Source organism: Ailuropoda melanoleuca, chromosome 15, assembly GCF_002007445.2.
Source record: "Ailuropoda melanoleuca isolate Jingjing chromosome 15, ASM200744v2, whole genome shotgun sequence".
Lineage (NCBI taxonomy): Eukaryota > Metazoa > Chordata > Mammalia > Carnivora > Ursidae > Ailuropoda > Ailuropoda melanoleuca.
This window is the reverse complement of record NC_048232.1, coordinates 84,015,840-84,039,611: the sequence shown is the minus strand read 5'-3', so window position 1 is coordinate 84,039,611 and position 23,772 is coordinate 84,015,840. Positions and strand designations below refer to the sequence as shown.

General features: G+C 46.1%; 2 protein-coding genes and 1 long non-coding RNA gene across 9 annotated transcripts in view; 1 reads left to right on the top strand and 2 right to left on the bottom strand.

The window, feature by feature from the left end:
- ACO2 (aconitase 2) overlaps positions 1-12,988 on the bottom strand; it is a 48,779-nt gene extending 35,791 nt beyond the window's left edge. The window contains exon 1 of the mRNA XM_002929284.4: positions 12,867-12,988. Coding sequence (XP_002929330.2) covers positions 12,867-12,956 — 90 coding nt within the window. The 5' untranslated portion in view covers positions 12,957-12,988. The remainder of the gene's footprint in view (positions 1-12,866) is intronic.
- Positions 12,989-13,056: 68 nt separating this feature from the next.
- Positions 13,057-23,772, top strand: part of PHF5A (PHD finger protein 5A) — a 12,322-nt gene continuing 1,606 nt past the window's right edge. Inside the window, exons 1-3 of one of the 2 annotated variants that reach the window (XM_034644085.1) lie at positions 13,066-13,468; positions 13,905-13,928; positions 14,445-14,611. In XM_034644085.1, coding sequence (XP_034499976.1) covers positions 13,417-13,468; positions 13,905-13,928; positions 14,445-14,611 — 243 coding nt within the window. In that variant the 5' untranslated portion in view covers positions 13,066-13,416. Of the gene's footprint in view, positions 13,469-13,904; positions 13,929-14,444; positions 14,612-23,772 lie in introns of both variants that reach the window. The other variant, XM_034644086.1, reaches the window with a different exon arrangement.
- LOC117796380 overlaps positions 17,109-23,772 on the bottom strand; it is a 16,741-nt gene continuing 10,077 nt past the window's right edge. For 5 of the 6 annotated variants that reach the window (XR_004620841.1, XR_004620843.1, XR_004620842.1 and 2 more), the window contains 2 exons: positions 18,074-18,211; positions 17,109-17,976 (listed from right to left, as the gene is read on the bottom strand). This is a non-coding gene — a long non-coding RNA (uncharacterized LOC117796380). Of the gene's footprint in view, positions 17,977-18,073; positions 18,232-23,772 lie in introns of all 6 variants that reach the window. The other variant, XR_004620845.1, reaches the window with a different exon arrangement.

Here is a 23,772-nt window from a genome sequence, read left to right as displayed (position 1 = left end):
GGGCGTGATCCCGGCGTTGTGGGATCGAGCCCCATATCAGGCTCCTCTGCTGTGAGCCTGCTTCTTCCTCTCCCACTCCCCCTGCTTGTGTTCCCTCTCTCGCTGGCTGTCTCTGTCTCTGTCAAATAAATAAATAAAATCTTTAAAAAAAAAATAGGATAATTGGGAAAGGCTTCTATGAGAATGAGACATTGAACAATGACCTGACAAAAGGTACAAGCAAACCTACAAAATGAAGAAAAAGCAACCCCTACAGAAAATTTAAGGGGCCTCTTAAGTGAGGTGGTAACTGCTATGTTCAAAGAACAGCAGACAGAGAGATCTGTACACCCACATTGATAACAGCATTGTTCACAACAGCCAAAAGTGCAAGCAATCCAAGTGTCTGCTGACAGCTGAACGGATAAACAAAGTGTGATGTATATATACAATGGACTATTCCTTGAAAAGGAATTTTGGGGTGCCTGGCTGGCCCAGTGGAATAAATAAAAGATTTTATTTTTTAAGTAATCACTCCACTCAACGTGGTGCTTGAACTCAAAACCCTGAGATCGAGAGTCGCACGCTCCACCGACTGAGCCATCCAGGCGTCCCTAAGACTCAGTTCGCTTATGACTGAGCAAGTCCGTTTCCCCAGACACCCCTGTACCGCACACGCACAAAGGCAGCTACAAGAACGGCCACTGCACCATGAAGCAAAATATTTAAAAAATTAGAAACAACCTAAGGGCGCCTGGCTGGCTCAGGTGGTGGAGCGTGCAACTCTGGATCTCCCGGTTGTGAGTTCAAGCCCCACACGGGGTGGAGAGATTACTTCAAAATAAAATCTTTTAAAAATTAGAAACAGTTTAAATGTTCTTTTTTTAAAGTTACATTTTATCCATTTTGTGGAATACTGTAACACTTTACAAAAAATCTCTATCTTCCCTGGTAAGTTACAGATAAAACACACAACATATTGCTTTAACACTCTTTCTGTATGTACCGTGTGTTCACAGATACGCACCTTAGACCACATACCCTGATCTGCTGTTACTCCCAGGAAAGGAGGTAAGTTTAGGAAACGGCTGGTAGAAAAGAAAGATTTTAGCTTTATCAAGAGTGTTCAGGGGCTCCTGGGTGGCACAGCGGTTAAGCCTCTGCCTTCGGCTCAGGGCGTGATCCCGGCGTTATGGGATCGAGCCCCACATCAGGCTCCTCCACTAGGAGCCTGCTTCTTCCTCTCCCACTCCCCCTGCTTGTGTTCCCTCTCTCCCTGGCTGTCTCTATCTCTGTCGAATAAATAAATAAAATCTTAAAAAAAAAAAAAAAAAAAAAAAAGAGTGTTCAGGGACACCTGGCTGGCTCCGTCGGTGGAGCACGCAACTCTTGATCTCTGCGTTCTGAGACTGAGCCCCATGTTGGGTGTACAGATTACTTAAAAAGGAAAAAAAAAAGCATTCAAATGCTTATAAGAATGTCCTCATTACTGGGGTGCCTGGGTGGCTCAGGTCATGATCTCAGGGTCCTGGGATAGAGCCCTACATCAGGGTCCCTACTCAGCGGGGAGTCTGCTTGTCCTTCTCCCTCTCCGCCCCCTCCCCAGCTCCTGCACTCATGCTCTCTCTCTCAAATAAAATCTCTAGGAAAAAAAAGAATGTCCTCATTGTTGCTTTTATGATTATAAATACACTTATTATTATACATGTTTTTAATCTGGATTGTAAAAATTTAAAAATATTGGAAGGAGATACACCAAAATGTTAACAGTAGTTATCTCTGGGTAAAGGTGGAGTATTATAAATAATTATAGGTAACTTTTATGATATTCTCTATACCTCTGTATTTTCCAAGTTTCCTACAATGGATAATTACCTTCATAAACAAGAAAAAAGTTAAGAAATTAATTTTACCTTAAAAACAGGTATTACTGAGTCGTATAATATGCCAACCACTGTGGTTGGGGGTTCAGTCTGGATCAGTGTTATTTAAAGAAGGATGATGATTTGTGGGCATACTAAAAAAAAATAACCTTCTAAGATTTTGTTTTTATCTCTTAAACATACTCAGTGCTCAGCTCTACCTGGCCCTGGGACCCAGAAACATTCCTGAGATCACTTGTAAAGCCTACCAACCCAGATGTCGCAACAACTAGGAAATAGGACAATATTTTCCCATACCTGGAGCCCAAGTCTCAGGTCTTGTGAAATTCTCATGGGTCCATACCAGGACCTTATCTAGAAGGGGTACTTTCACTAAGCCCTCACCCTCCACTTCCTCTGGAACAAAGGAGCCTAGAGCAGGGCTGAGCAGAAACCTCTCTTGGGCAAACTCCCTAAGCCCCTGATTCAACAGGATGGGGCCAGGAAGCTCAGTTTCTTCCGGAAAGCCCATTCCACTCCTGGACAGTTCTAATACTTTCTAACCACAACAAACGCTTCTTATACTGAACTGAAACATGCCCCCATCACATCAGAACACAAATTCCAGCAGCACCGGAGACTCTGCCCCCAACAAGCCACGGAACCTCGTGCGGCCGCATTTAGCATCTACACATCGCCTTCTCTTCTCTAAGGGGGATAACCTTCCCAGGCCGTAGGGAGGGCTCAAAGAGAGCACCTATGGGAAGTACCCAGTCCAGTGCCTGACACACGACAGGCCTCACTTGCTAGCCCTGTCCTTTGGGAACCAGATCAAATGAGCCTAGTCACTCTTCCACACTTCAGCCTTTCAAATCCTTGAAAACCCGAATCTTGTCTTCAACAGTCTAAGCATCCACACAGCATTTCCTCTGCTACAAAACAACTCCCTAATTTTACACTTGGGTGGGAGTCTCCCATACTAGCCAGACGCCCACAGATCTGTTTTGGAGTAAACAGCTGTTAGCTGTCACCCTGCTCCGTGCCAGCTACTCTGCTAAACCTTGCTGTACAAAGCTCAGCCTCCTAACCGGCCTGAAGATGCGCAGGCCCAGAGACAGGAAGTCGCCTGCCCAAGGTCACACAGCTGGGAACCCACAGAGCCCATAGTCTTCTCACTGTGCTACAGAAGGTGTCTCTCAGCCTCGGCTCTGGCCCAACAGCCAGGCGGGCTCAGCCCTCAATGCGGGGCTCTTGGTCCCAACTGCTGAACCAAAGTGTCTTTGTTGGAGTCTGGCTCCCGGGTCCTGGTAGTGCCCCCTCCCTGACTGGATGAGATCCAAATCTCCGGGGCTCCAAGGGAGTAAGAGAGGCTCTGCTGATCCTGTGTTTACTGACACAGAACAAATTCTGAAGGAGGAAACATACCCAAAGTGGACCCCACTGGGGAGCCTGGCGAGAAATGAAAAGAAACAAAACTGTGCCAGGCAAGATCACAAAGATTATGTCACGTTCCCAACAAGTGTGCCAAGTGGTATTGTTACAGGTCAGCTTGTCCCTTGTACAGAGAGCAAATCGAGACTCAGGCAGATGAGAAAGTAAATTCTACCACGGTGTAAGCTCCCTGAAGGCAGAAAACCCGTCCAGTCAGTTACCAGGCATACTCAGAACCTAGAACAATGTCTGACACACACAAGTGCAAGAAATATTTGGTGATGAAAGAGATGAAGGCAGAGCTGTAATGTGAACACATGCCTCTTCATCGTGCTTTCAAAGTCACATTGCGAGCGCCTCTAGTGGGGGTGCAGAGCTAGCCGCACCCCTTCACAGAGACAAAGCACACGGAAAGGGGAAACACTCTGTAGCATGGGTGCGCACCCACTCGAAACTCTGGCCTCCCCAACTGGCCAAGGTCAGACATGCCAGTCTGTCTTCCCAAAGGGCACAAGTCTTCCCTTGAGACACTTGTATCGAGAGAACAGTCCAAACCAAAGAGACTGACATACTCGCGGGCAGGAGGCCAGCCTGACCTTCGGTCCACCCTGTGAGGCATGGCACATGCCTTAGGGAACCACGTGGCGCAGAGCACCAGAACTTGGAACATGCCAAGCAGCAGAAGTGGCTGAGCTGTCCCAACAGGCGGGGCTCCTGGAAGAGGCCTGGTCTCTTGAGGCAGCTGCTTCAGCAAGAGACAAAGAAGCCACCAGCCCCATTTGGACCTGTCCAGTGCCACTGTGGAAACACTCCAACCCATGCCAAGCCAAGGACATCCGCTCTAGACCTGGATGGATCTGGCTTACAATCTCAGCTCCCCTAGCCACAGGACCTCAGACAAGATTCTTCGCCTCTCTGAGCCTCAGCTTCCTGTTCTGTAAAATGAGGGTAAAAGAGTAGAGATTTTTGTGAGGATTACAAAGAATTTTTTGCTTGTAAATGCAGAGAAAAAAAGCATCTAGAATGAAAAAACACAAAATTCCTATCAGTGTTTGCCTTTGGGGACTGGATGGAATGGAGAGAAAGAGAGTTTTCATGAATACACTACATTCTTTAAGGAAAAAATATATAAGAAAAGCAGAGTTCAGTCTGGATTCCTGAGAGGCATTCAATAAATATAAGCTATTACTCAGTTCTCCTGGGAGGATATGTTGCTACTAACACCCTGCCTGCCTGTGTCTAACAGTTAGGACTAAGGGGTGCTGTTTCCCACCATGTCTTCTACCCCCTTCCTAGGTCACAAAGACCAGGGGCCCTAGAGCAGCAGGTCCCAAGCAACAGGGCAGCACACTGCAGACTGAAATGGGACTGAAAATGTCCCATCTATCCTCTCACACTACCCGAGCATGCCTAATAACGAAGCCATCCAACTTGTGCCCCGGGATGAGGGACACACTACCTTCCGAGGCAGCCCACTTCACCAGCAGGATGACTTCAAGGTCTCAGCAGGGTAAGACCCCTGGTTCCTCTGACCATGACCCTCAGCAGCCTTCAGGCTCACAGCTGTTAGCTTGCAGCTGCCCAGCTATTCCCAGCAGGGAAGCCTCAGGCAGGCTCTGGCTAGGTGGGCCACAAGGAATGCCTGTCAGTCAGCACCCTCCTAAGAAACAGTATCTTCCCACACCTCTGGCTGCTTGGAACAATTCTCTCCCACCCCTGGGAGGCAATGCCTGGCACCTCTCCCGAGAATCCAAAACTAAACAATTCTCTCCCACCAGGAGGCAATCAGCTAGCTTTGTTGCTACGCAACTGGCTGGCACAAAAGGTGATGCAGTCCTTTTCAGAGAATTGGGAAAGGGGTAGGGAGCTGTGTCTCTCCAAGTCAGCCTCTAAATGGGCTCCAAGGCAGTGGGGAGGGAGGGGGAGCGGTTCTTTAAGGAATTGGTTAACAGATTCACTCATCTGCCTACTGCTGATGTCAGCGCAGAGACCCCAGGTGCGCTGTGAACTGCACACGAGTCCTGAGCCCGAGTCCTGAGCCCTACTCCAGCCCCCCGGGGCAGAGCTCGGCACTAACACACTCAGGAAAGACCGCTTCTGCAAGCTGTGAGGCTGACCCACAGCTCGGACAAAGGATAAAGCTGCCTCTGTGGGACTCAGCCCTCTAGCCTCTCCCTCTCAAATCTGGCTGGTATTTGGGGCAGGAGGCAATCAAGGTCCCAAATAAACATACATCCAAACAGGGCAGGGAGGCAACTGAACTGTGTCCCCTATATCCAGCCTACTCCACAGAGGTCTACTTTCTCCTCTCTACCCCCTGGGGAAGTACTCTGGGGAAACAGCTCAGCTGAGTGGTAAAAACCCTGGGTTCTGCAATCAAACAAATCTGCATTCAAAATCTGGCCCTGCTGCTTGTTAGCTGTGACCTCAGACAAGCCATTTGGCCTCTCTGGTTCTCAGGCTAATGATATCTTAGGGGTGTTGTGAAGGGCAAATGAGGCAGTCTTTGTAAAATAAGACCTAGTTCAGTGACTGGTATCTCTAACACCAGCGATGGTGTGGCACAGACCAAACACGTCCCCAGCACACCCCTTCCCTCCTTGTTCAGCCCAGCGTATTGTGTAGTTATGCATATAAGCTCATCCACAGGCAGGGCCCCTGTCTTAAACCAGCTCTCTCTACAGCTCTCTCAATGAACAATAAGAACAACAACATAAATGTCCAGCAGAAGGTGAAGGAACCCAGCTACACAGGCAGCGAAGTGTTGGGGATAAGAGGGGCTTCTGAGACCTCTTTGGTTCCTCCTGCAAGTGGCCTCAGAATTCAAGCTCCCAATCAGAAGCTGTCCCAGTCTCTGCAGGATGGAAGCAGAAATACTCCCACTGGGCCCACCTTCCCCCCAGGACCCAGACTTTGATGATGAAAATACAAATGTGGGGCGCCTGGGTGGCTCAGTCATTTAAGCATCTGACTTCAGCTCGGGTCATGATCTGTGGGGTCCTGGGATCAAGCTCCGCATGGGGCTCCCTGCTCAACGGGGAGTCTGCTTGTCACTCTCCCTCTGCCCTGCCTCCGCCTCCTCGTGCTCCCATGCTTGCTCTTGCTCTCAAATAAATAAATTAAATCTTAAAAAAAAAACAAAAAACTACTACAAATGTAATTCTAAAGCTCATTTTCCCAATGTTGCCCTTCAACTTAGAGAATAAAATCAGGATGCCAACAGATTCATTTCTGCCTCTTCTCCCAACTCTTACAGCAGCACCTGAAAGGGTTTCCTGAACTACGACATACCCGAAGTCCATGGAGATTAGGGGAGGAACAAGCAGTTTCCCTAGAGCCTGTCTTTTTCTTTTTTTTTTTTAAATAAAGATTTTATTTATTTACTTGTCAGAGACAGAGAGAGAGCGAGCACAAGCAGGGGGAGCAGCAGACAGAGGGAGCAGCAGGCAGAAGGAAAAGTAGGCAGAGGGAGAAGCAGGTTTCCCGCTGAGCAAGGAGCCCCATACGGGACTTGATCCCAGTGCCCTGGGATCACGACCTGAGCAGATGCTTTATGAGCCAGTCTTTTTTAAACATAAGAACTCAGGATAAATGCCAAGGCAATGGAGGCCGGAAGCCATCTCCAAGGAGGGAGACTGAGACTAACATTCACCAAGCGCCTGTACGGCGCGCACCAGATTTGCCCTGGGCATTTTACATACACAGTCCTACTTAATACAACTATCCTGGGAGGCAAAAGGTACTAAGCTCATCTTACAGATGAGGACACTGAGGCTCTAGAATGTTAACTATGTTGTCCATGGCCTCACGGCTAAGGTGGAATTCCAGACCTGGCTCCAAAACTGGTGCCCTTTCCTTTGATCCAAGTTTTGCAGAATGAACCCAAGAAAACCATTATGGATGCCTTTTGGGACCCCCAAAATAAAGAGCAGTGTTTACAGGTCCATTCAGAAACAATCTGAGGAAAAAAATTTGCCCCTGGGGCGCCTGGGTGGCTCAGTCGTTAGCGTCTGCCTTTGGCTCAGGGCGTTATCCCGGAGTCCTGGGATCCAGCCCCACATCGGGCTCCCTGCTCTGCTGGGAGCCTGCTTCTTCCTCTCCCACTCCCCCTGCTTGTGTTCCCTCTCTTGCTGGCTGTCTCTGTCAGATAAATAAATAAAATCTTTAAAAAAAAAAAAATGTGCCCCTATTCTCAATGTCAGAAAGGGCCTATTCCTTAAAATAAATAAATAAATAAATAAATAAATAACTCTTTTAAAGGGCCTATTCCTACAATAACATCAAAAACTATTCACAAATTTTTAGTGTATTAGAGCTTAAAGAACTTTTCAAATATTATTAGGCCTTCAGGACCCTTAATGGGAGGGTAGCAATAGTCCTGTTTTTCAAATGTGTCACCTGAGGGCCACAGAGGGCTGAAACCTTGCTTGAAGCCATAGACTAGGATAAGGATAGCTAAGTCCGTAGCAGAGGAAGTCTCTCTCAGGGTTCTGATATTCTTTCTGCTTTTTAAAGAATGCAAGCAGTCTCCCTGTAGTTCCTCCCATCTTGCATACTAAGAGGCCCAGGGCCTACCACTGCCTTTCAAACCAAGTACAGGAAAAAACAAGTGTGTCAAAGAGCTGGAGCCAATGAAGGCAGACGGCTCAAGCATCAACACTCACTTGAAGCACTAACCAGATGGCCCTCTGGGAGTTACCAAGTAACAGAAAAAGGCCGCAAACAGAAAAGGGCTCAATTCGGAATGACGTTCATACTCAGGTGAGGGATCCCTGGGCAACACACCTGACCCCATCCGGCTTCCTCACCTGTGAAATACAGGTAGTTGTTGAGAGTCGATGGAAGGATCAAGAATTTATGAACAAACTTTGGCCATGTTACAAGTACTATCCAAACATGTAACTACCGAATTCAAGTTCACCCATCCCTCAGTTGCTTAGGTTTCATCCTTAATTATTCCCTATCCCTCACACTCCATGTCCAACTGATCTGCCTCCAAACTATCTCCACTACCAGAACCCTAGTTCCAGACATCACCACTCCCTGGATGATTCCAACAGCCCCCACTGGCCTCCCTACCTCCTCATTTGTCCCACTGTGGTTCATCATCCATGCAGCAACCAGAATGATTTTCTTCAACCATAAATTAGATCCTATCACTCCCTGGCTTAAAACCTTCCCATTGGGGGCTAGAGGGACAAAACCTTCCAAGGGATTTTCATTCCACTAGGGGTAAAACCCAAGCCTACATGACCTTGGCCCCCACCTCTTGCTCAGAACTTCCTCTCAATACCTCAGCCACACTAGCCTTATTTTTTCTTTTTTTAAAGATTTTGTTTTTAAGGGGTGCCTGGGTGGCTCAGTAGGTTAAGCATCTGCCTTTGGCTCATCAGGTCATGTTCCCAGGGTCCTGGGACTGAGCCCTGCATTGGGCTCCCTGCTCAGCAGGAAGCCTGCTTCTCCCGCTCCCTCTGTCTGCCACTTCCCCTGCTTGTCCTCTCTCTGTCAATAACATCTTTAAAAAAAAAAAAATTTTTTTTAAAAGTAATCTCTCCACCCAACATGAAGCTTGAACCCACAACCCTGAGATCAAGAGTCACACATTCCATCAACTGAGCCAGCCAGGTGCCCCAATATGGGCCTTATTTCTTATCTTCAACACACTAAGCTCATACTTACCTACATCCGGTGCTTTGCACATGCTGCTCCTACTTGAAATCTCTCCTCCCAAACACTGAAGGGCTGGGGCACCTGGGTGGCTCAGTTGGTTGAGCGTCTGCCTATGGCTCAGGTCATGATCTCAGGGTCCTGGGATGGAGTCCCACATCAGGCAATCTGCTCAGGGGGGAGTCGGCTTCCCCCTCTCCCTCTGTCCCTCCCCCCACCAGCTCATGCTCTCTCTTTGAAATAAATCAAATCTTAAAAAAAATATATTGAAGGACTCCCTTCTTATTATTTAAGTATCAGCTCAAATGTCACCTTTTCTGAAGGGCCTTCCCCTACCACCCCAGATGTCACACACACACCCTTCCTTCTCTACCACAGGATCCTATTTTCCCCTTCTCCTAGCACTTAGTAGCTACAATGTTGTCTACTTGTTTATTTTCTGTTTGCCCAGAACTACAACATAAGATCCACTACTTTTGTTCACTGTTGCACTGGTAGGGTCTAGAACAGTGTTAGGCATATAGTAAAGCATTCAATGAACATTTTGGAAACAGCTAGTTCAAAAGGCAACAATGTACTCCCCTAGTTCTCAAGATGGTGACTCTACTCCCTCTGCCAAATTTTAGACTGAAGTTTGTTTACTCATCCATTCATTCATTCATTTACTCAATTCCATTCAACAGATGACTACAGGATCCCGGAGATGGTACTACAGTGACATGCAACCAGAATGACCCGTTTCCTAATTCCCAAGGTGGTTGCTGTTCTTTTAACATGGCACTTTATAGAGAACTTAACTTCTGCCAAATTTGTCAGACTCCTTTGTAGTTAAGGCACTTTATAGAGAACTTAACTTCTGCCAAATTTGTCAGACTCCTTTGTAGTTAAGGCCATCTCGGATTTACATGTGAGGTTACAGGACTTCCCCAAGGTCACATGAGAACTCAGCAACCCATTACCTCAAGGCAAAACCAAAGACCTAAGAAACATATCTGCAAGTGCCCAACCCCTTTTATCTACCATCCAGAGTCATGTGCACACAAATAAAAAATAAACACCAGAGAGTAAATGGGGTTTTTCAAAATGTTCATCTCCATTTTTTTCACTGTTTCTAACTTTACCAGCTGGTGGCAGGCACTGTTAAACAGTGGAACACTTTCAACTTGAGATCTGTTCTCAGGTTATGAAGCAGTAATGGTGCCCTGGTTGATAGGCTGAGTCTTGATGCCAAAGGGAAGCAGTATAGTGCAGGTGCTAGGACCTCAGACTCTGGAATCAAAAAGGTACAGATTCAAATCACACCCGCTAATGACTAGTGATAAGGCCCTAGGCAAGTTTATTTCATGTTACTTAACTTAATTATACTTAATTATACAGCACTTACTAGGTATAGGCAGGGTTCTAAATAGTTTGCAGCTGTAATACAATAATTAGATAAGCCAGATGTACTGTCATTATCTGTATCTTACAGATGAGGGAACAGGTACAGAGAGGTCAAGTAATCTGCCCAGTCACAGCTCGGGAATATCAGAGTCAGCTTTCGAGTCCAGATAGTGTGATGCCAGAATCCAGGTTCTTAACCATCATACTGTGTTTCTTCTCTAATCCTGTTTGTCTATTAGACAGAGCCAATAGGTCTGCCATATCTCACAGATCATGTGGGATTACTGGCACACAGTAAGGTAAATGTCAGCTACTCTTGATGGCAGTTGTAATTGTCATCATTTTATTACTTACCTTCACCTTTGGTCCAGCCAAGGGTAGAAGAAAAATATTTTGGCTGAGAAATACTCCAAGGCCCTCTGCAGTAAAACACATTAGAATATAGAAGTTCCACAAGGATGGGAACTGTCTGCTTTGCTTACCATTGAATTCGAAGCAAGTGGTGGTTACTCAATAAATATGCTGTGAATGAGGTAGGAATAAACTGAACGCATGGACAGGGTTCTGCAGAGATGACAACTAAAGTAGTGCCATTACTTCTCAAATGTAGCTAAACACAAAAGAGGTAAATTTACAAGGTTCTCAGAGGACAGTATTAGCTGGCCATTACTTAAGACAGCCTGGCTGTTGTGGAGGCAGTGTGGTATACTGCTATTCATTCATCTTAGCTGCATGAACAAACGAGGACACCTGGATTTTAATCATGACTCTGCTACTGGAAGTCACCCAGGCTGCCAAGGTCTTAGATTATCCATCTGTAAAAGAGGCGGTTGGACCACACGATGACCACAAACAAATATATTCCATTTTCTTATCACTTCATAACAATCTGAATGGAAGCCTACTACCAAGTACTCAATAAGCATTTATTGGTATCCCAAACTGACAGATGAGGAAACTAGAATTCAAAATAATTTGCTCAAGGTCACAGGGTCAGGGAAGCATACGAACTATGGCCCAGATCTCTTTCTATACTAGTCTAACACTAATGCTTTCTAAAATCCTTTCAGTTCAAAAATACTGTGATATTAGTCCTCTCTTCCAAGATCACTAAATCTGTAATCATTTAACCATCAAATAATATTGCCTGATTTCACTAGATCATGGGACTGCAGAATTAGGAAAAAACAACTACCTTTCTTTCTTATTAACCTAGAAAATCAAAATTTTAAAGAGATAATTAGGGCAAACCCCTTATCTTTGCACAGAATTGAAGGATCAGAAGTATTTAAGACAAATGATGATTTCATTTTAAACCATATGGTCTAAATTTAAGCAACGTGTTTAAAAAAAAAAACAAAACCCTAGTAACACAATGCTTCCTTAGAGTATAGCACATAACTTCTTTAATTTTATGATCAAAGCTGTGCCACTTGATTCAAAGCAGATTCACAAAGTGAAATGTAAAAGGTGGTCAGAGAATCTCTACTTTATTGCTTGCTTTATTTTTATTAACAAAATACATGCTTGACATTGAAACCTTCCATATAACACCTTCCTAGTGTTGTCAAGTCAGAAGTGAAGAAAATCATCTGGCAGTCACAGTCAATTTTCTAGATGGTTCATGACAGGAGAGTCAAGGTCAAACTGTTGAGTCTTTTTAACCTCCCACCTAGTAACTGAAAAGCAACTAACTGAGCTCAAAATACTCTATACTGGTACTCTCACAAAAACAAATGTCAGCTCAAGGATCACACGCTGGCTCGCAGAAGACAGGATGACATGAACAAGAACAAAAGGGTAAGTAGGGCAGACGCTCTGGCCACAGGACCTCGGTGACACTCAAGAGAGCACAAACTTTCACCTACTTTCTAGCAGTTTTGTCACCTATCGAATGAGAATTATCATCTCACCAAATGATTATATGAATCAAATGACATGATGAGAAATTAGGAGTCTTGCAATCTTGCAAAGATGAGAGAATACTGTTATGATTATTATTTACTATGTCTGGGCCAGGAAAGTCCCCTTACATTCTTGGCTCTATGTTCCGCAGGATACTTTTAAAATGGAACAGGGTACTAATCTCTTCTACAGTCTCCAGGCCTGTCAATCGTAGATGCACCTGGCTGGCAGGACTCTGCTGCCGAGAGATGAGAAGTGAGGCCTTCAGATTCTGGGCCTAGCGGGCTCCACAACGACCGCGCCCCCCAGTCACCTTGTCCTCACCTTGAGGAACGGAAAGACACCCTACAAGACAGGGGAGTGCAGTCCTCAGAACGGGGTGCCTTCACGCTTCACCTGACAGCCGCTGCTTGGACCTACGCTTCCCACGGGGAGGGGACAGGACTAGGACAGCCGAGCCGGGGACGCCTTGACCTCGGGCGCGGGAGGAGCGGGCACCGGCGCTGAGCCCGCGGCCGCGACAGGTACACGAAAAGTCGGCAGGAGGTCGGGCCCGCCTCGCCTTGCCTCGCCCACAGCCGCAGGCACAGTAGGAGGCACCCCGCCCTCGTGAACCCAGAGGGCCCTGAGCTCGCTCACCTGCAGCCGGGTCACCAGTAGGCTGTAAGGCGCCATTTTGTGCACTGACAAAGATGAGGTCGCGTGAAAATGACGTGAACCACTGCGCATTTAAAGCTTTGGGGCAGAGGCGTGGCCTGAAGAGAAACGCATAACGGTGAAGGCGGGGCCTTGGTAGAGGGGCCAGAGCCCGGAGAGCACAGTGGGTGGAGCTCCCGTGTTAGAAACGGAAACCTGAAAGGAAAAGAGCTCCATAAAAACACTTGCGGAAGTAAATACCGGACACACAGGTGTGTTATCGAAGGGCAAATTTCAGTTGTCTCTTCCATCCAAATCTGGCAAAGGCATTTCTTTTTAATGACTTCCATGCATCTGCCAGGACCTGGCTCCCCAAGCCACGACGGAAACCTATTTTTTAACTTAAGGTTTTGATCACGCGAGAGCGAGCGAGAGCGAGCGGGCCTTGTTGAACACTGGAGGACCAATCACGGCGACCGGGAGGCTGGGAAATGGAGGTTAAAGGTCGGACGGAAGTTCTTTAAGCTTCCGGTGGCCGGCCTGCGTTGGAACTATGGCTAAACATCATCCGGATTTAATCTTTTGCCGCAAGCAGGCTGGTGTTGGTGAGGCAGCTTCCTGCTCCCAGCTGTCTGGGTGGGGATGGTATTAGGAGCTGCGGGGGGCGGGGGTGTCAGAGGTTCCCATCTCATTCTTAGGGTTTTGCCTGGGAGGCGCCACGTTTCCCGCCTTACGGTTGGTAGCTCGGGAGCGCGCGGGTTTGTGGGCTCTGATGCAGAGAGGGCGGGGGCGCGCGTCCTGGGAGCCAGAGGCGGGCGGCCGAAGTGATGTCCGGAGAAACTCAGATTGCCCAGGACCTGGGAGCGGCCTTAGAAGGGTGTGGGTCTGCTTTGGATGGAAGCTTATGTTGAGGGTAAAATGGATAAGAACCTTTAGAGCTCACTGCAGTCCCTGCTGTGTCGCCACCCCCAACTCGAGGATCTTTCCCCTCATCGTCAAAATCAATTCTAACTGTACTCTTTACCATCTTTGATCTTGCAGCCATCGGAAGACTGTGTGAAAAATGTGAGTGGAACATGCCCTCCAAACACCCCACATCTTCCCCTCACATTTTGTGTAAAGCCAGCAATCGGGCATCCAGCAGTGCCACAAAGAGGGCTTTGAATAGGTGTGCCTGAAAGTATGTGAGTTGAGTACCAGGCTGCAACCAAAGCCCTCTGCATCTCCCCGCTCCAACTTGCACATTTTAAACATTATGTTTAGGTTTTAAGAAAATCTCTAGCTTTGGGCAGGAGATAGCCTGACCCTGTCCCCAAAACACACATATACAGTTCTTTACCAGTAATGATATAGACTTCTTGTCTATAAGGCAATGTTCTAAGCTCTTTATATATTCGTTGGTTAACTTACATGTTGAAGGGATTGAGATGGACACTGGGTTAGCTGAGTTTTGTGATACCAAAATAGAGGGTCCTAAAGTCACTATCAGGTGGAGACTACTGTATTTCCCCATAGCAGAAGGAGGGCAGTAGACTTAAGGAGGTACTTGCATGTGGGAATAATGCCAGTCTCTCTTCACAGGTGATGGCAAATGTGTGATCTGTGACTCCTACGTGCGTCCCTGCACTCTGGTGCGCATATGTGATGAGTGTAATTATGGCTCTTACCAGGGGCGCTGTGTGATCTGTGGAGGCCCTGGAGTCTCTGATGCCTATTATTGTAAGGAGTGCACCATCCAGGAGAAGGATGTGAGTGTGTACTAAGCTTTCCATCTGATCTTTGCTGCTTTTATTGAGTAACTCTTTGCCAACCACGGCAAACTCCTATGGCCTGTGGAGATTACTATGTTCAGCTAGTCACAGAGGTTATAATTTCCTCAAGTTCTGTGAGGTGAGCTGGGTGTAGTCCAATAAAAGGCAGTTATTTTGCATCAAGGACTAAAATGCAAAAGAAGCAAATCTTTGTCAACGTCAGCAATTTGGAGAGCCCTCTCACTACTCCTTTGATGGTTCTCTCTGATTATCCTTACTCAGAAACAACATCCTGCACTTTGTGAGTCCTGGCACAATGCATAGTATGTAATAGTTACTCAGTCATTTTCTCTACTATCATTAAAGACTGTTTGAGTGGATGTGGTGACAGTTGAATCTGGGACAACTCAACTTGATTTCTACTTCAACTGGCTAGAGAATGCCTTTGGTCTGATATTGCAGGATTGTGATTCTGTCTCGTGACATTTTTGCCCCTGACGTCGTGTGGTGGCAGTGGCTAGTTATTCAATTCCTGTAGTCAAATGCCAGGATGGAGGGCTTGTAGATCAATAGCAAAAGCAAGTTTTACTGTTTTTGTTTAGGTTGGAAGCAGGAGCCTTCTTAGGGGGTGGGGACTGTGAATCTGCTTGTTTTCTTCTCCTTATGTACGACACAGTAAAAAGAAGTGTCAGGATGCCTGGGTGGCTCAGTCGGTTAAGCGTCTGCTTTTGGCTCAGGTCCTGCATTGGGCTCCTTGCTCAGCAAGGAGCCTGCTTCTCTCTCTGCCTGCTGTGCCACTCTCCCTGCTTGTGCTCTCTCTCTGACAAATAAATAAAATACTTTTAAAAATTTCAAAAGAAGTGTCATAGTAGTACTACTAAGCTAATAGAAGGTACATGGTTACCTAATCTAGGCTAAGACAAAAGATACATGAGGGACGCCTGGGTGGCTCAGTAGGTTGAGCAGCCAACTCTTGGTTTCAGCTCTGGTCATGATCTCAGGGTCCTGGGATCAAGCCCAGGGTTAGGCTTTGAGCTCAGCAGGGAGTCGTCTTGAGGATTCTCTCTCCCCCTGCTCCTCCCCCCTCTCACAGGTGCATGCTCTCTGTCAAATAAATAAATCTTTTGTTTTTAAATCTTTCGTTTTAAGATTTTGTTTTTGACAGAGAGCATGTGCATGCCCACACAGCAGCACCAGCAGGGGGAGCTGCAGAGGGAGAGGGAGAAGCCGGCTCCCAGATGAGAAGGAGCCTGATACGGGGCTGGATCCCAGGATCCCAGGATCATGACCTGAGCTGAAGGCAGATGCTCAACTGACTGAGCCACCCAGGTACCTCTCAAATAAATCTTAAAAGAAAAAAAGATACATGATTCTTAATGTTCCCACATGCAGAGTAGGTGATTTATAGAGGTAATCACTCATTCTCCAGAATAACTTTTGTTAAATAGGGATTATCGTTATCCCCATTTTATCTTATTTTAAGATTTTTTTTAAAAGATTTTATTCATTTAATTGACAGAGAGACAGCCAGCGAGAGAGGGAATGCAGGCAGGGGGAGTGGGAGAGGAAGAAGCAGGCTCCCAGTGGAGGAGCCTGATGTGGGGCTCAATCCCAGGACTCTGGGATCACTCCCTGAGCTGAAGGCAGACGCCCAACGACTGAGCCACCCAGGCGCCCCTATTTTAAGATTTTATTTATTTGTCAGAGAGAGCAAGCACAAGCAGGGGGAGCGGCAGGCAGAGGGAGAAGCAGGGTCCCTGCTGAGCAAGGAGCCCAATGTAGACCTCCATCCCAGGACTCTGGGATCATGACCTGAGCCAAAAGCAGACGCTTAACCGACTGAGCCACCCAGGCGTCCCATGTTATCCCCGTTTTACAGTCTGTCACCCAGCTAATAAGTGGCAAGCGCAGAAGGTCTGACTAAAGCTAGTGATGTCCCCATTACACCTTGTCATTCTTTCTTAAGTCCTTCTGGTAGGATGTGCCCATGGTGAGTAGAAATACCCAGCCTCCTCAGTCTATGTATTTGGAACCTGTCTAGCCCCAGGAAGTGGGACGTATCTGGCCAGATGAGACTGTTTCTTACACCATTATGTCTTCTAATTTTTTAGGGAGGTGAGAAAGGTCATAGATAAAATGCCAGAAATGTAATTTCATTTGGTGATTTGAACATTATCCTGTCCTGAACTCTGATTTGCGTTTATCTTTGTGTGTCAGAGCATATCCTTATCTATCTGATGCCCCAGCTAGTTGCATCCCTTTGGAGAAAGGCCCTTGGTTTGCTATTTCTCTCTCTTTTCCCTGAATTCTTGGTATAGTGCCCAGTATGTATTATAAGCATGGTCCATATATTGGTACTTCCCCTGTAAGCCATCCATAGTAGTGCCCCATATAAAGTGTCTAGTATATACTAAGCATTTGGTAATTAGTTATGATCTATAAGCATTGAAACTATGGGAAGGCAACACCAATGATGAGAAAATATGAACAGGTCTTAAACTAGCTACAGAGTCCATAAAGACAACATTTTTTTGAACTTCTGCATGGTTGTAGCTAGAATTCTTGTCTGGAATAAGCTTGTAACCAGAGTGCTTAATATATGTTAATTACTGTCGGGCTTGTCTGCATGTGATGCATGAACTGATACCTTTGGATCTTTTGTGCTTCTTTCCGTTCCCGAGAATTATTCCAGACATCACTCCGCCTACTTCATATTGTACAGGAATGTTCTGAGGATACTTGAGATGGCATCTAGCTTACATTTACTCAGCAATAGTTTCCAGGGGACACAAAGCAGTCCAGTGACATGATCCAGCCTCTCACCCTTACAGATCATCATGTAGATTAAGTCCGTAAGACTTTTTCCTAGGCAGAAATCCTCCTGCAAACAAAGCAAGCCCAGTTATCATACTCTTCTTCCTGCCATTTTCATAATTTATAAGGGAATTAGACCAGTGAACTAAACAGGTGTTCTCACTTAGTTTTTCATCATCAAGAATACTCAGGAGTCCTATCTGTGGGTGCTGCTGCCAGAGGGCTCATTTGTAGTTTCTTACAGTGCGCATCATACTGAGCTGATGTCCCCTTACCCCTCGATTTATTCCTTTTACTTACATTTTCTTCAGCTCTCCCAACCAAAAGACAAGAATAGCCACTAACATTTATAGAGCTCTTGCTGTGTGCCCCAAACTGCTGAACATTCTTTTCCAAAAGTTCTTTGTGATACAAATGAGAAAACGAAGGCTTCCAGATGTTTAGCGACTTGGCCCGAGGTCACATGGCTAATCAGTAGCAGATCCAGGACTAGAACCCAAGTTGTCTGACTCTCTGTTTTGCATGTTTTTCATTTCATTATTGCCCTCCTAAAGAGAAAAGTTAAAATTAAATTATATTTTCTCTCTAATGAGGGAAATTAAGTACTAAGAAATAAGATTTTATTGAGTGAGGATAAACACAAACCATGGTTATATTGAAGATGGTTTCATCACCTTTAAGAATGGGTGGTCAAAGTCAAGCACTTCCTCAAACCACTTCACTGTATTGCTCTTCTCAGGGTGGTTAAGGGCTCCCTCCGCCATTTCTGCCATTCTCTTCTCCCTGTTTAGTGAACAGCGGCGCTGTTAGACCGAAAAGAAATATATTTGGTACTTTTCAAAATTAATTCCTTAAATTTACCTCCGTTACAACTTTTTTTTTTTTTAAGATTTTATTCATTTGATAGAGCAGAAGCAAGGGGAAGACAGACGGAGAGGGAGAAGCAGACTCCCCGCCAAGTGGGGAGCCTGACTCGGGACTGGATCCCAGGACCTGTAGATCATGACCTTAGCTGAAGGCGGATGCTCGACCATCTGAGCCACCCAGGCGTCCCTCCTTTACAACTTTTTTTTTTTTTTTAAGATTTTATTTATTTATATGACAGCCAGCGAGAGAGAACACAGCAGGGGGAGTGGGAGAGTAAGAAGCAGGCTCCCAGTGGAGGAGCCTGATGTGGGACTCGATCCCAGAACGCCGGGATCACACCCTGAGCCAAAGGCAGATGCTTAACGACTGCGCTACCCAGGCGCCCCCCTTTACAACTTCTTTTTTTTTTTTTTTTTTAAGATTTTTTTTTTTTAAAGATTTTATTTATTTATTTGACAGAGANCGCCAGGATCACGCCCTGAGCCGAAGGCAGACGCTTAACTGCTGTGCCACCCAGGCGCCCCCCCGTTTACAACTTCTTAAACCACGGGAAAATTTTGGTTTTTATCTCTGGGAAGCCCAAGTAGTAAAAACACCAGACTATGAGGCAGAAAGCCCATGTTCAAGTCTTTACTTTGCTATGAACATGTGGGTAGCTTTAGGGCATTCTCTCCAGAAAGGAAGTAATAACCCCTGTTATTTCATGGATGCATTTATTGAGAGCTTGAAGGCCTTTCAGGTGGAAAACAGGATACTATTGTTAAGGTCCCAAACCAGTGTACAGTCCCGTTTTCACATTACTGTTATTCACTAAACATTTGTCAAAAGAATGAACAATATTTGGGGTGCCTGGCTGTCTCAGTAAAGTATGTGACTCTTGATCTCGGGGTCTTAAATTTGAGCTCCATATTGGGCAGTAGAGTTTACTTAAAAAAACAAAACATGGACACCTGGGTGGCTCAGTCAGTTTAAGTGGCTGACTCTTGATTTCAGCTCAGGTCATGATCTCAGGGTCCTGGGACTGAGCCCCACGTCAGACTCCACCGTCAGTGGGGATTCTGAGGATTCTCGCTCCCCCCTCTGCCCCTCCACCCCACTCCTGCTCACTTCCCCCCCCAAAATAAAGATACTTTTTTTTTTTTTATTTAAAAAAACAAACAAAAATGAGCACCTGGCTGGGCTCAGTCAGTAGAGCATGTGACTTGATCTCTGGGTTGTAAGTTTGACCCCCAACCTGGGCATAGAGATTACTTAATAAAATCTTAAAAAATAATAATAATAAATTTCTGTTAATAAAGCAGGTCTTGCCACTAGCACCCATTTCATAATTCTTTATTATCATTTGTAAGAGATAAAGATGTGGGGGCACCTGGGTGGCTCAGTAGGTTAAGCGTCTGCCTTCAGCTCAGGTCATGATCCCAGGGTCCTGTGATCAAGCCCTGAATCAGGCTCCTTGCTCTGCAGGGAGCCTGCTTCTCCCTCTGCCTACTGCTCCCCCTGCTTGTGCTCTCTCTTTTGCTCGCTTGCTCTCTCTCAAATAAATAAATCAATATTAAGGGGAAAAAAAGAAATGTGGGTCCGTTTTCAGTAATTATGTTTTTCTTGTCTTTTTTTTTTAAGATTTTATTTATTTATTTATTTGAGGGAGGGGGGAAAAGCAGACTCCCTACTGAGCAGGCAGCTGACATGAGGCTCTATTCCAGGACCCCAGGATCATGACCTGGGCTAAAGGCAGAACCTAACTGACTGAGCCGCCCAGGCACCCCAGTAATTGCTTTTCTGATCTCAAAAATGTTTTAATTGCCTTCTCCTGCATTTCAGTTTTGTATGGATTTCCATTTGGTGTGTTATGTTTGGTAATGATTAGTGTTGGATTTAAAATATTACTTTGGGTGCCTGGGTGGCTCAGTCGGTTAAGCTTCAACTCTAGATTTTGGCTCAGGTCATGATCTGAGTCTTGGTATTGAGCCCCGCATCGGGCTCCCTGCTCACTGGGGAGTCTGCTCCTCTCCCTCTGCCTCTGCCCCTCCCCCTGCTTGCTCTAGAGCACGCACGCCAGCATGCTGTCTCTCTTAAATAAATAAGTCTTAAACAAAATATTACTTGTGAGGGGGCAGCCGGGTGACACAGTCCTTAAGTGTCCAGCTCTTGCTTTCGGCTCAGGTCATGATCTGAAGTGAGACCAAGGCCCCCATCAGGCTCTGTGCTTAGCCGGGAGTCTGCTTGAGACTCTCCCTCTTCCTCTCCCACTCACGCACGCACATGCGCGCGTGCGCACACACACACACACACACACACACACACACTCTCTCTCTCTCTCTCTCATGTAAATAAATAAATCTTTAAAAAATAAAGTAGGGGCGCCTGGGTGGCACAGTGGTTGGGTGTCTGCCTTTGGCTCAGGGCGTGATCCCGGCGTTATGGGATCGAGCCCCGCATCAGGCTCCTCTGCTGGGAGCCTGCTTCTTCCTCTCCCACTCCCCCTGCTTGTGTTCCCTCTCTCGCTGGCTGTCTCTATCTCTGTCGAATAAATAAATTAAATAATAATAAATAAAATATTACTTGAAAGTCCTGGATTTTTGTCACTGGCTCAGGGTAGTTTTTGTAGCTTGCTTTTCTGCCAGAGAAATAGACTTGAAATACAGTCGTCCTGAGGAAGGGCTGCAGGGGCCCAGCCCAGGGCTCTCCAGGGTTTTAGTGGACTTGTTCAGTATAATTGAAGCAAGCACTTGGCATTCTGCTGTCCTTTTTTTTTTTTTTTTTTTTTAAGTAAGCCCTATACTCACCGTGAGGCTCAAGCTCACAACCCTGAAATCAAGAGTCAGCGCTCTGCTGACAGCTAGCCAGGTGCCCCTGGTGTCTACTAAAATGAAGTTTTAGAAAGTAAGTGGCTGTAAGATGTGTTTACTGGGCGCCTTTAATTCAAACTACAGCTGCCTAAAATAAAAATAAAAGCCCCTGTGCTAGGAATGGAGAGATCTATCAATCCTCTGGGAGGACTGAGAAAGGATGAAATGTCTGGTATTCAGACAGGCAGTTGTTAAAAGAGCTACTGCCATGAGGTAGACTTTTGCAGGTATTTTTTAAAATACCCTCTAGTTCAGCTCACAAATACTCACTTGTAACATACTCCAAGGTTTCTTTTTTTTTTCTTAATATTTTAGTATTTATTTGAGAGAGAGCATAAGCAGGGAGAGCGGGAAAGGTGGGAGAAACAAGCTCCCCACTGAGCAGGGAGCCCCACATGGGGCTTGATCCCAGGACCCTGGGATCATGACCTGAGCCAAAGGCAGACACTCAACCAACTGAGCCACCCAGGCGTACCTTTTTTTTTTTTTATAAGATTTTTTATTTGTAAGTAATCTTTGTACCCTACGTGGGGCTTGAATTTAAAACCCTGAGATCAAAAATCTCATGCTCTATCGACTGAGCCAGCCAGGCACCCCTGTCCTCCAAGGATTCTTTTCTTTTTTTTCTTTCTTTTTTTAAGATTTTATTTATTTGAGAGTGAGAACACAAGAGGAGGGAGGGTCAGAGGGAGAAGCGGACTCCCCACTGAGCAGGGAGCCTGATGCAGGGCTAAAGCCGATGCCAACGCCAGGCTTAATCCAGGACCCCGGGATCATGACCTGAGCCAAAGGCAGACGCTTAATGGACTGACCCACCCAGGTGCCCCATCCTCCAGGGTTTCTTTTTTTTTTTTAAAGATTTTATTTATTTATTTGACAGAGATAGAGACAGCCAGTGAGAGAGGGAACACAAGCAGGGGCAGTGGGAGAGGAAGAAGCAGGCTCACAGCAGAGGAGCCTGATGTGGGGCTCGATCCCATAACGCCGGGATCACGCCCTGAGCTGAAGGCAGATGCTTAACCGCTGTGCCACCCAGGCGCCCCTCCTCCAGGGTTTCTTAACAGTCCTTCCATCTTCTTTTTCGTGCTGTCCATTCGTAGGCACATTCAGCAAAAGCCAGCCAGTTCCAGAGAGCACATTCTCACCTCATACAGCATCGGTAGAATTTGGGAACAACAATTAGACCCTTGGGAAATGTGTAAAAAATAAAAAGCAGGAGTGTTTAGGCAAGAAAATAGGAAACCTGTGAGTCTGTGAGAGAAAATGGCATAAAAAACAAAAGTCTCATAATCCAATACATTGGTTTTCCAACTGTTTTTTAATATGTAGAGTCCTATCTTCAGAAAGTATCTCACAGGGCGCCTGGGTGGCTCCGTGTGTAGGGCATGCAACTCTTTTTTTTTTTTTTTTTTTAAGATTTTATTTATTTATTTGACAGAGAGAGACAGCCAGAGAGAGAGGGAACACAAGCAGGGGGAGTGGGAGAGGAAGAAGCAGGCTCATAGCGGAGGAGTCTGATGTGGGGCTCGATCCCACAACGCCGGGATCACGCCCTGAGCCGGGATCACGCCCTGAGCCGAAGGCAGACGCTTAACCGCCGTGCCACCCAGGCGCCCCAGGGCATGCAACTCTTAATCTCGGGTTACTTGTAAATTTGAGCTCCACATTGGGTGTAGAAATTACCTAAAAAAATTTTTTTTAATTTTCAGGTATCTTACACAGAAGCCCTGTGTGTGTGTGTGTGTGTGTGTGTGTGTGTGTGTGTGTGTGTGAACTTATTAAGGCTGATTATATACCATGCACTGTTTTAAGTAAGTATTGGTTCTTACATTTTCTTAAATAGGGAAATCCATTTATTTAAATATTTATGGATTTGTAATTATGTAGATAGGTTCTACCATTGTAATTTTATATGTGACTAAAAAGAGACACAAAGAGTTTAATAACACCCAAAGTCAGGTGGCCTGACTCCACAGCCTACCATCTTAACCGAAGCTGTGAGTGAGAATGGAGCTGCCCAGTTTAGAGGATGGGTGCTTGTATCACCTGGCACCTCGCAGGACTCTCCAGGGCGCTCTACAGTTTGTACACATGGACCTGATCTGGTCCACTTACTTTACAGTTAGGGACTAGGAGTCCAAAGAGAAGTGATTTGCCCACAGTCTTGTAAGTCAGTAAGGCATAGTAAGCCTAAACAGGCTATCGTAGCCCAAAATTTCACAGCATCTCTGAGGATAAAGAGCTTAGAGCACAGTCGTGTTTAGTATCAGGCACCTTCCCCATGAGAGGCAGGAGCTCCCTCATTTGTACCAGGACTTTCGATACAGATTACACAGCCTGAGTTCACATCGGGAGCTGCTGGTGGGGCTGGGCCTACTCCCTGACTCCCTCAGCACACTGAGCCCTCAGATGACAGTTCTTGAGGTAACATATACTACGTGTTTTTTAGAAAGTAATGATATGCTAGTGTTGGCTTTGTGTGTTTATAGAGATTTTTGTGCAGTGTTGATATTGATCCCCCAAAAGAGAAATCAGCTTAAATTAGAAATGGGATGTCTAGGGGCGCCTGGGTGGCACAGCGGTTGGGTGTCTGCCTTTGGCTCAGGGCGTGATCCCGGCGTTAAGGGA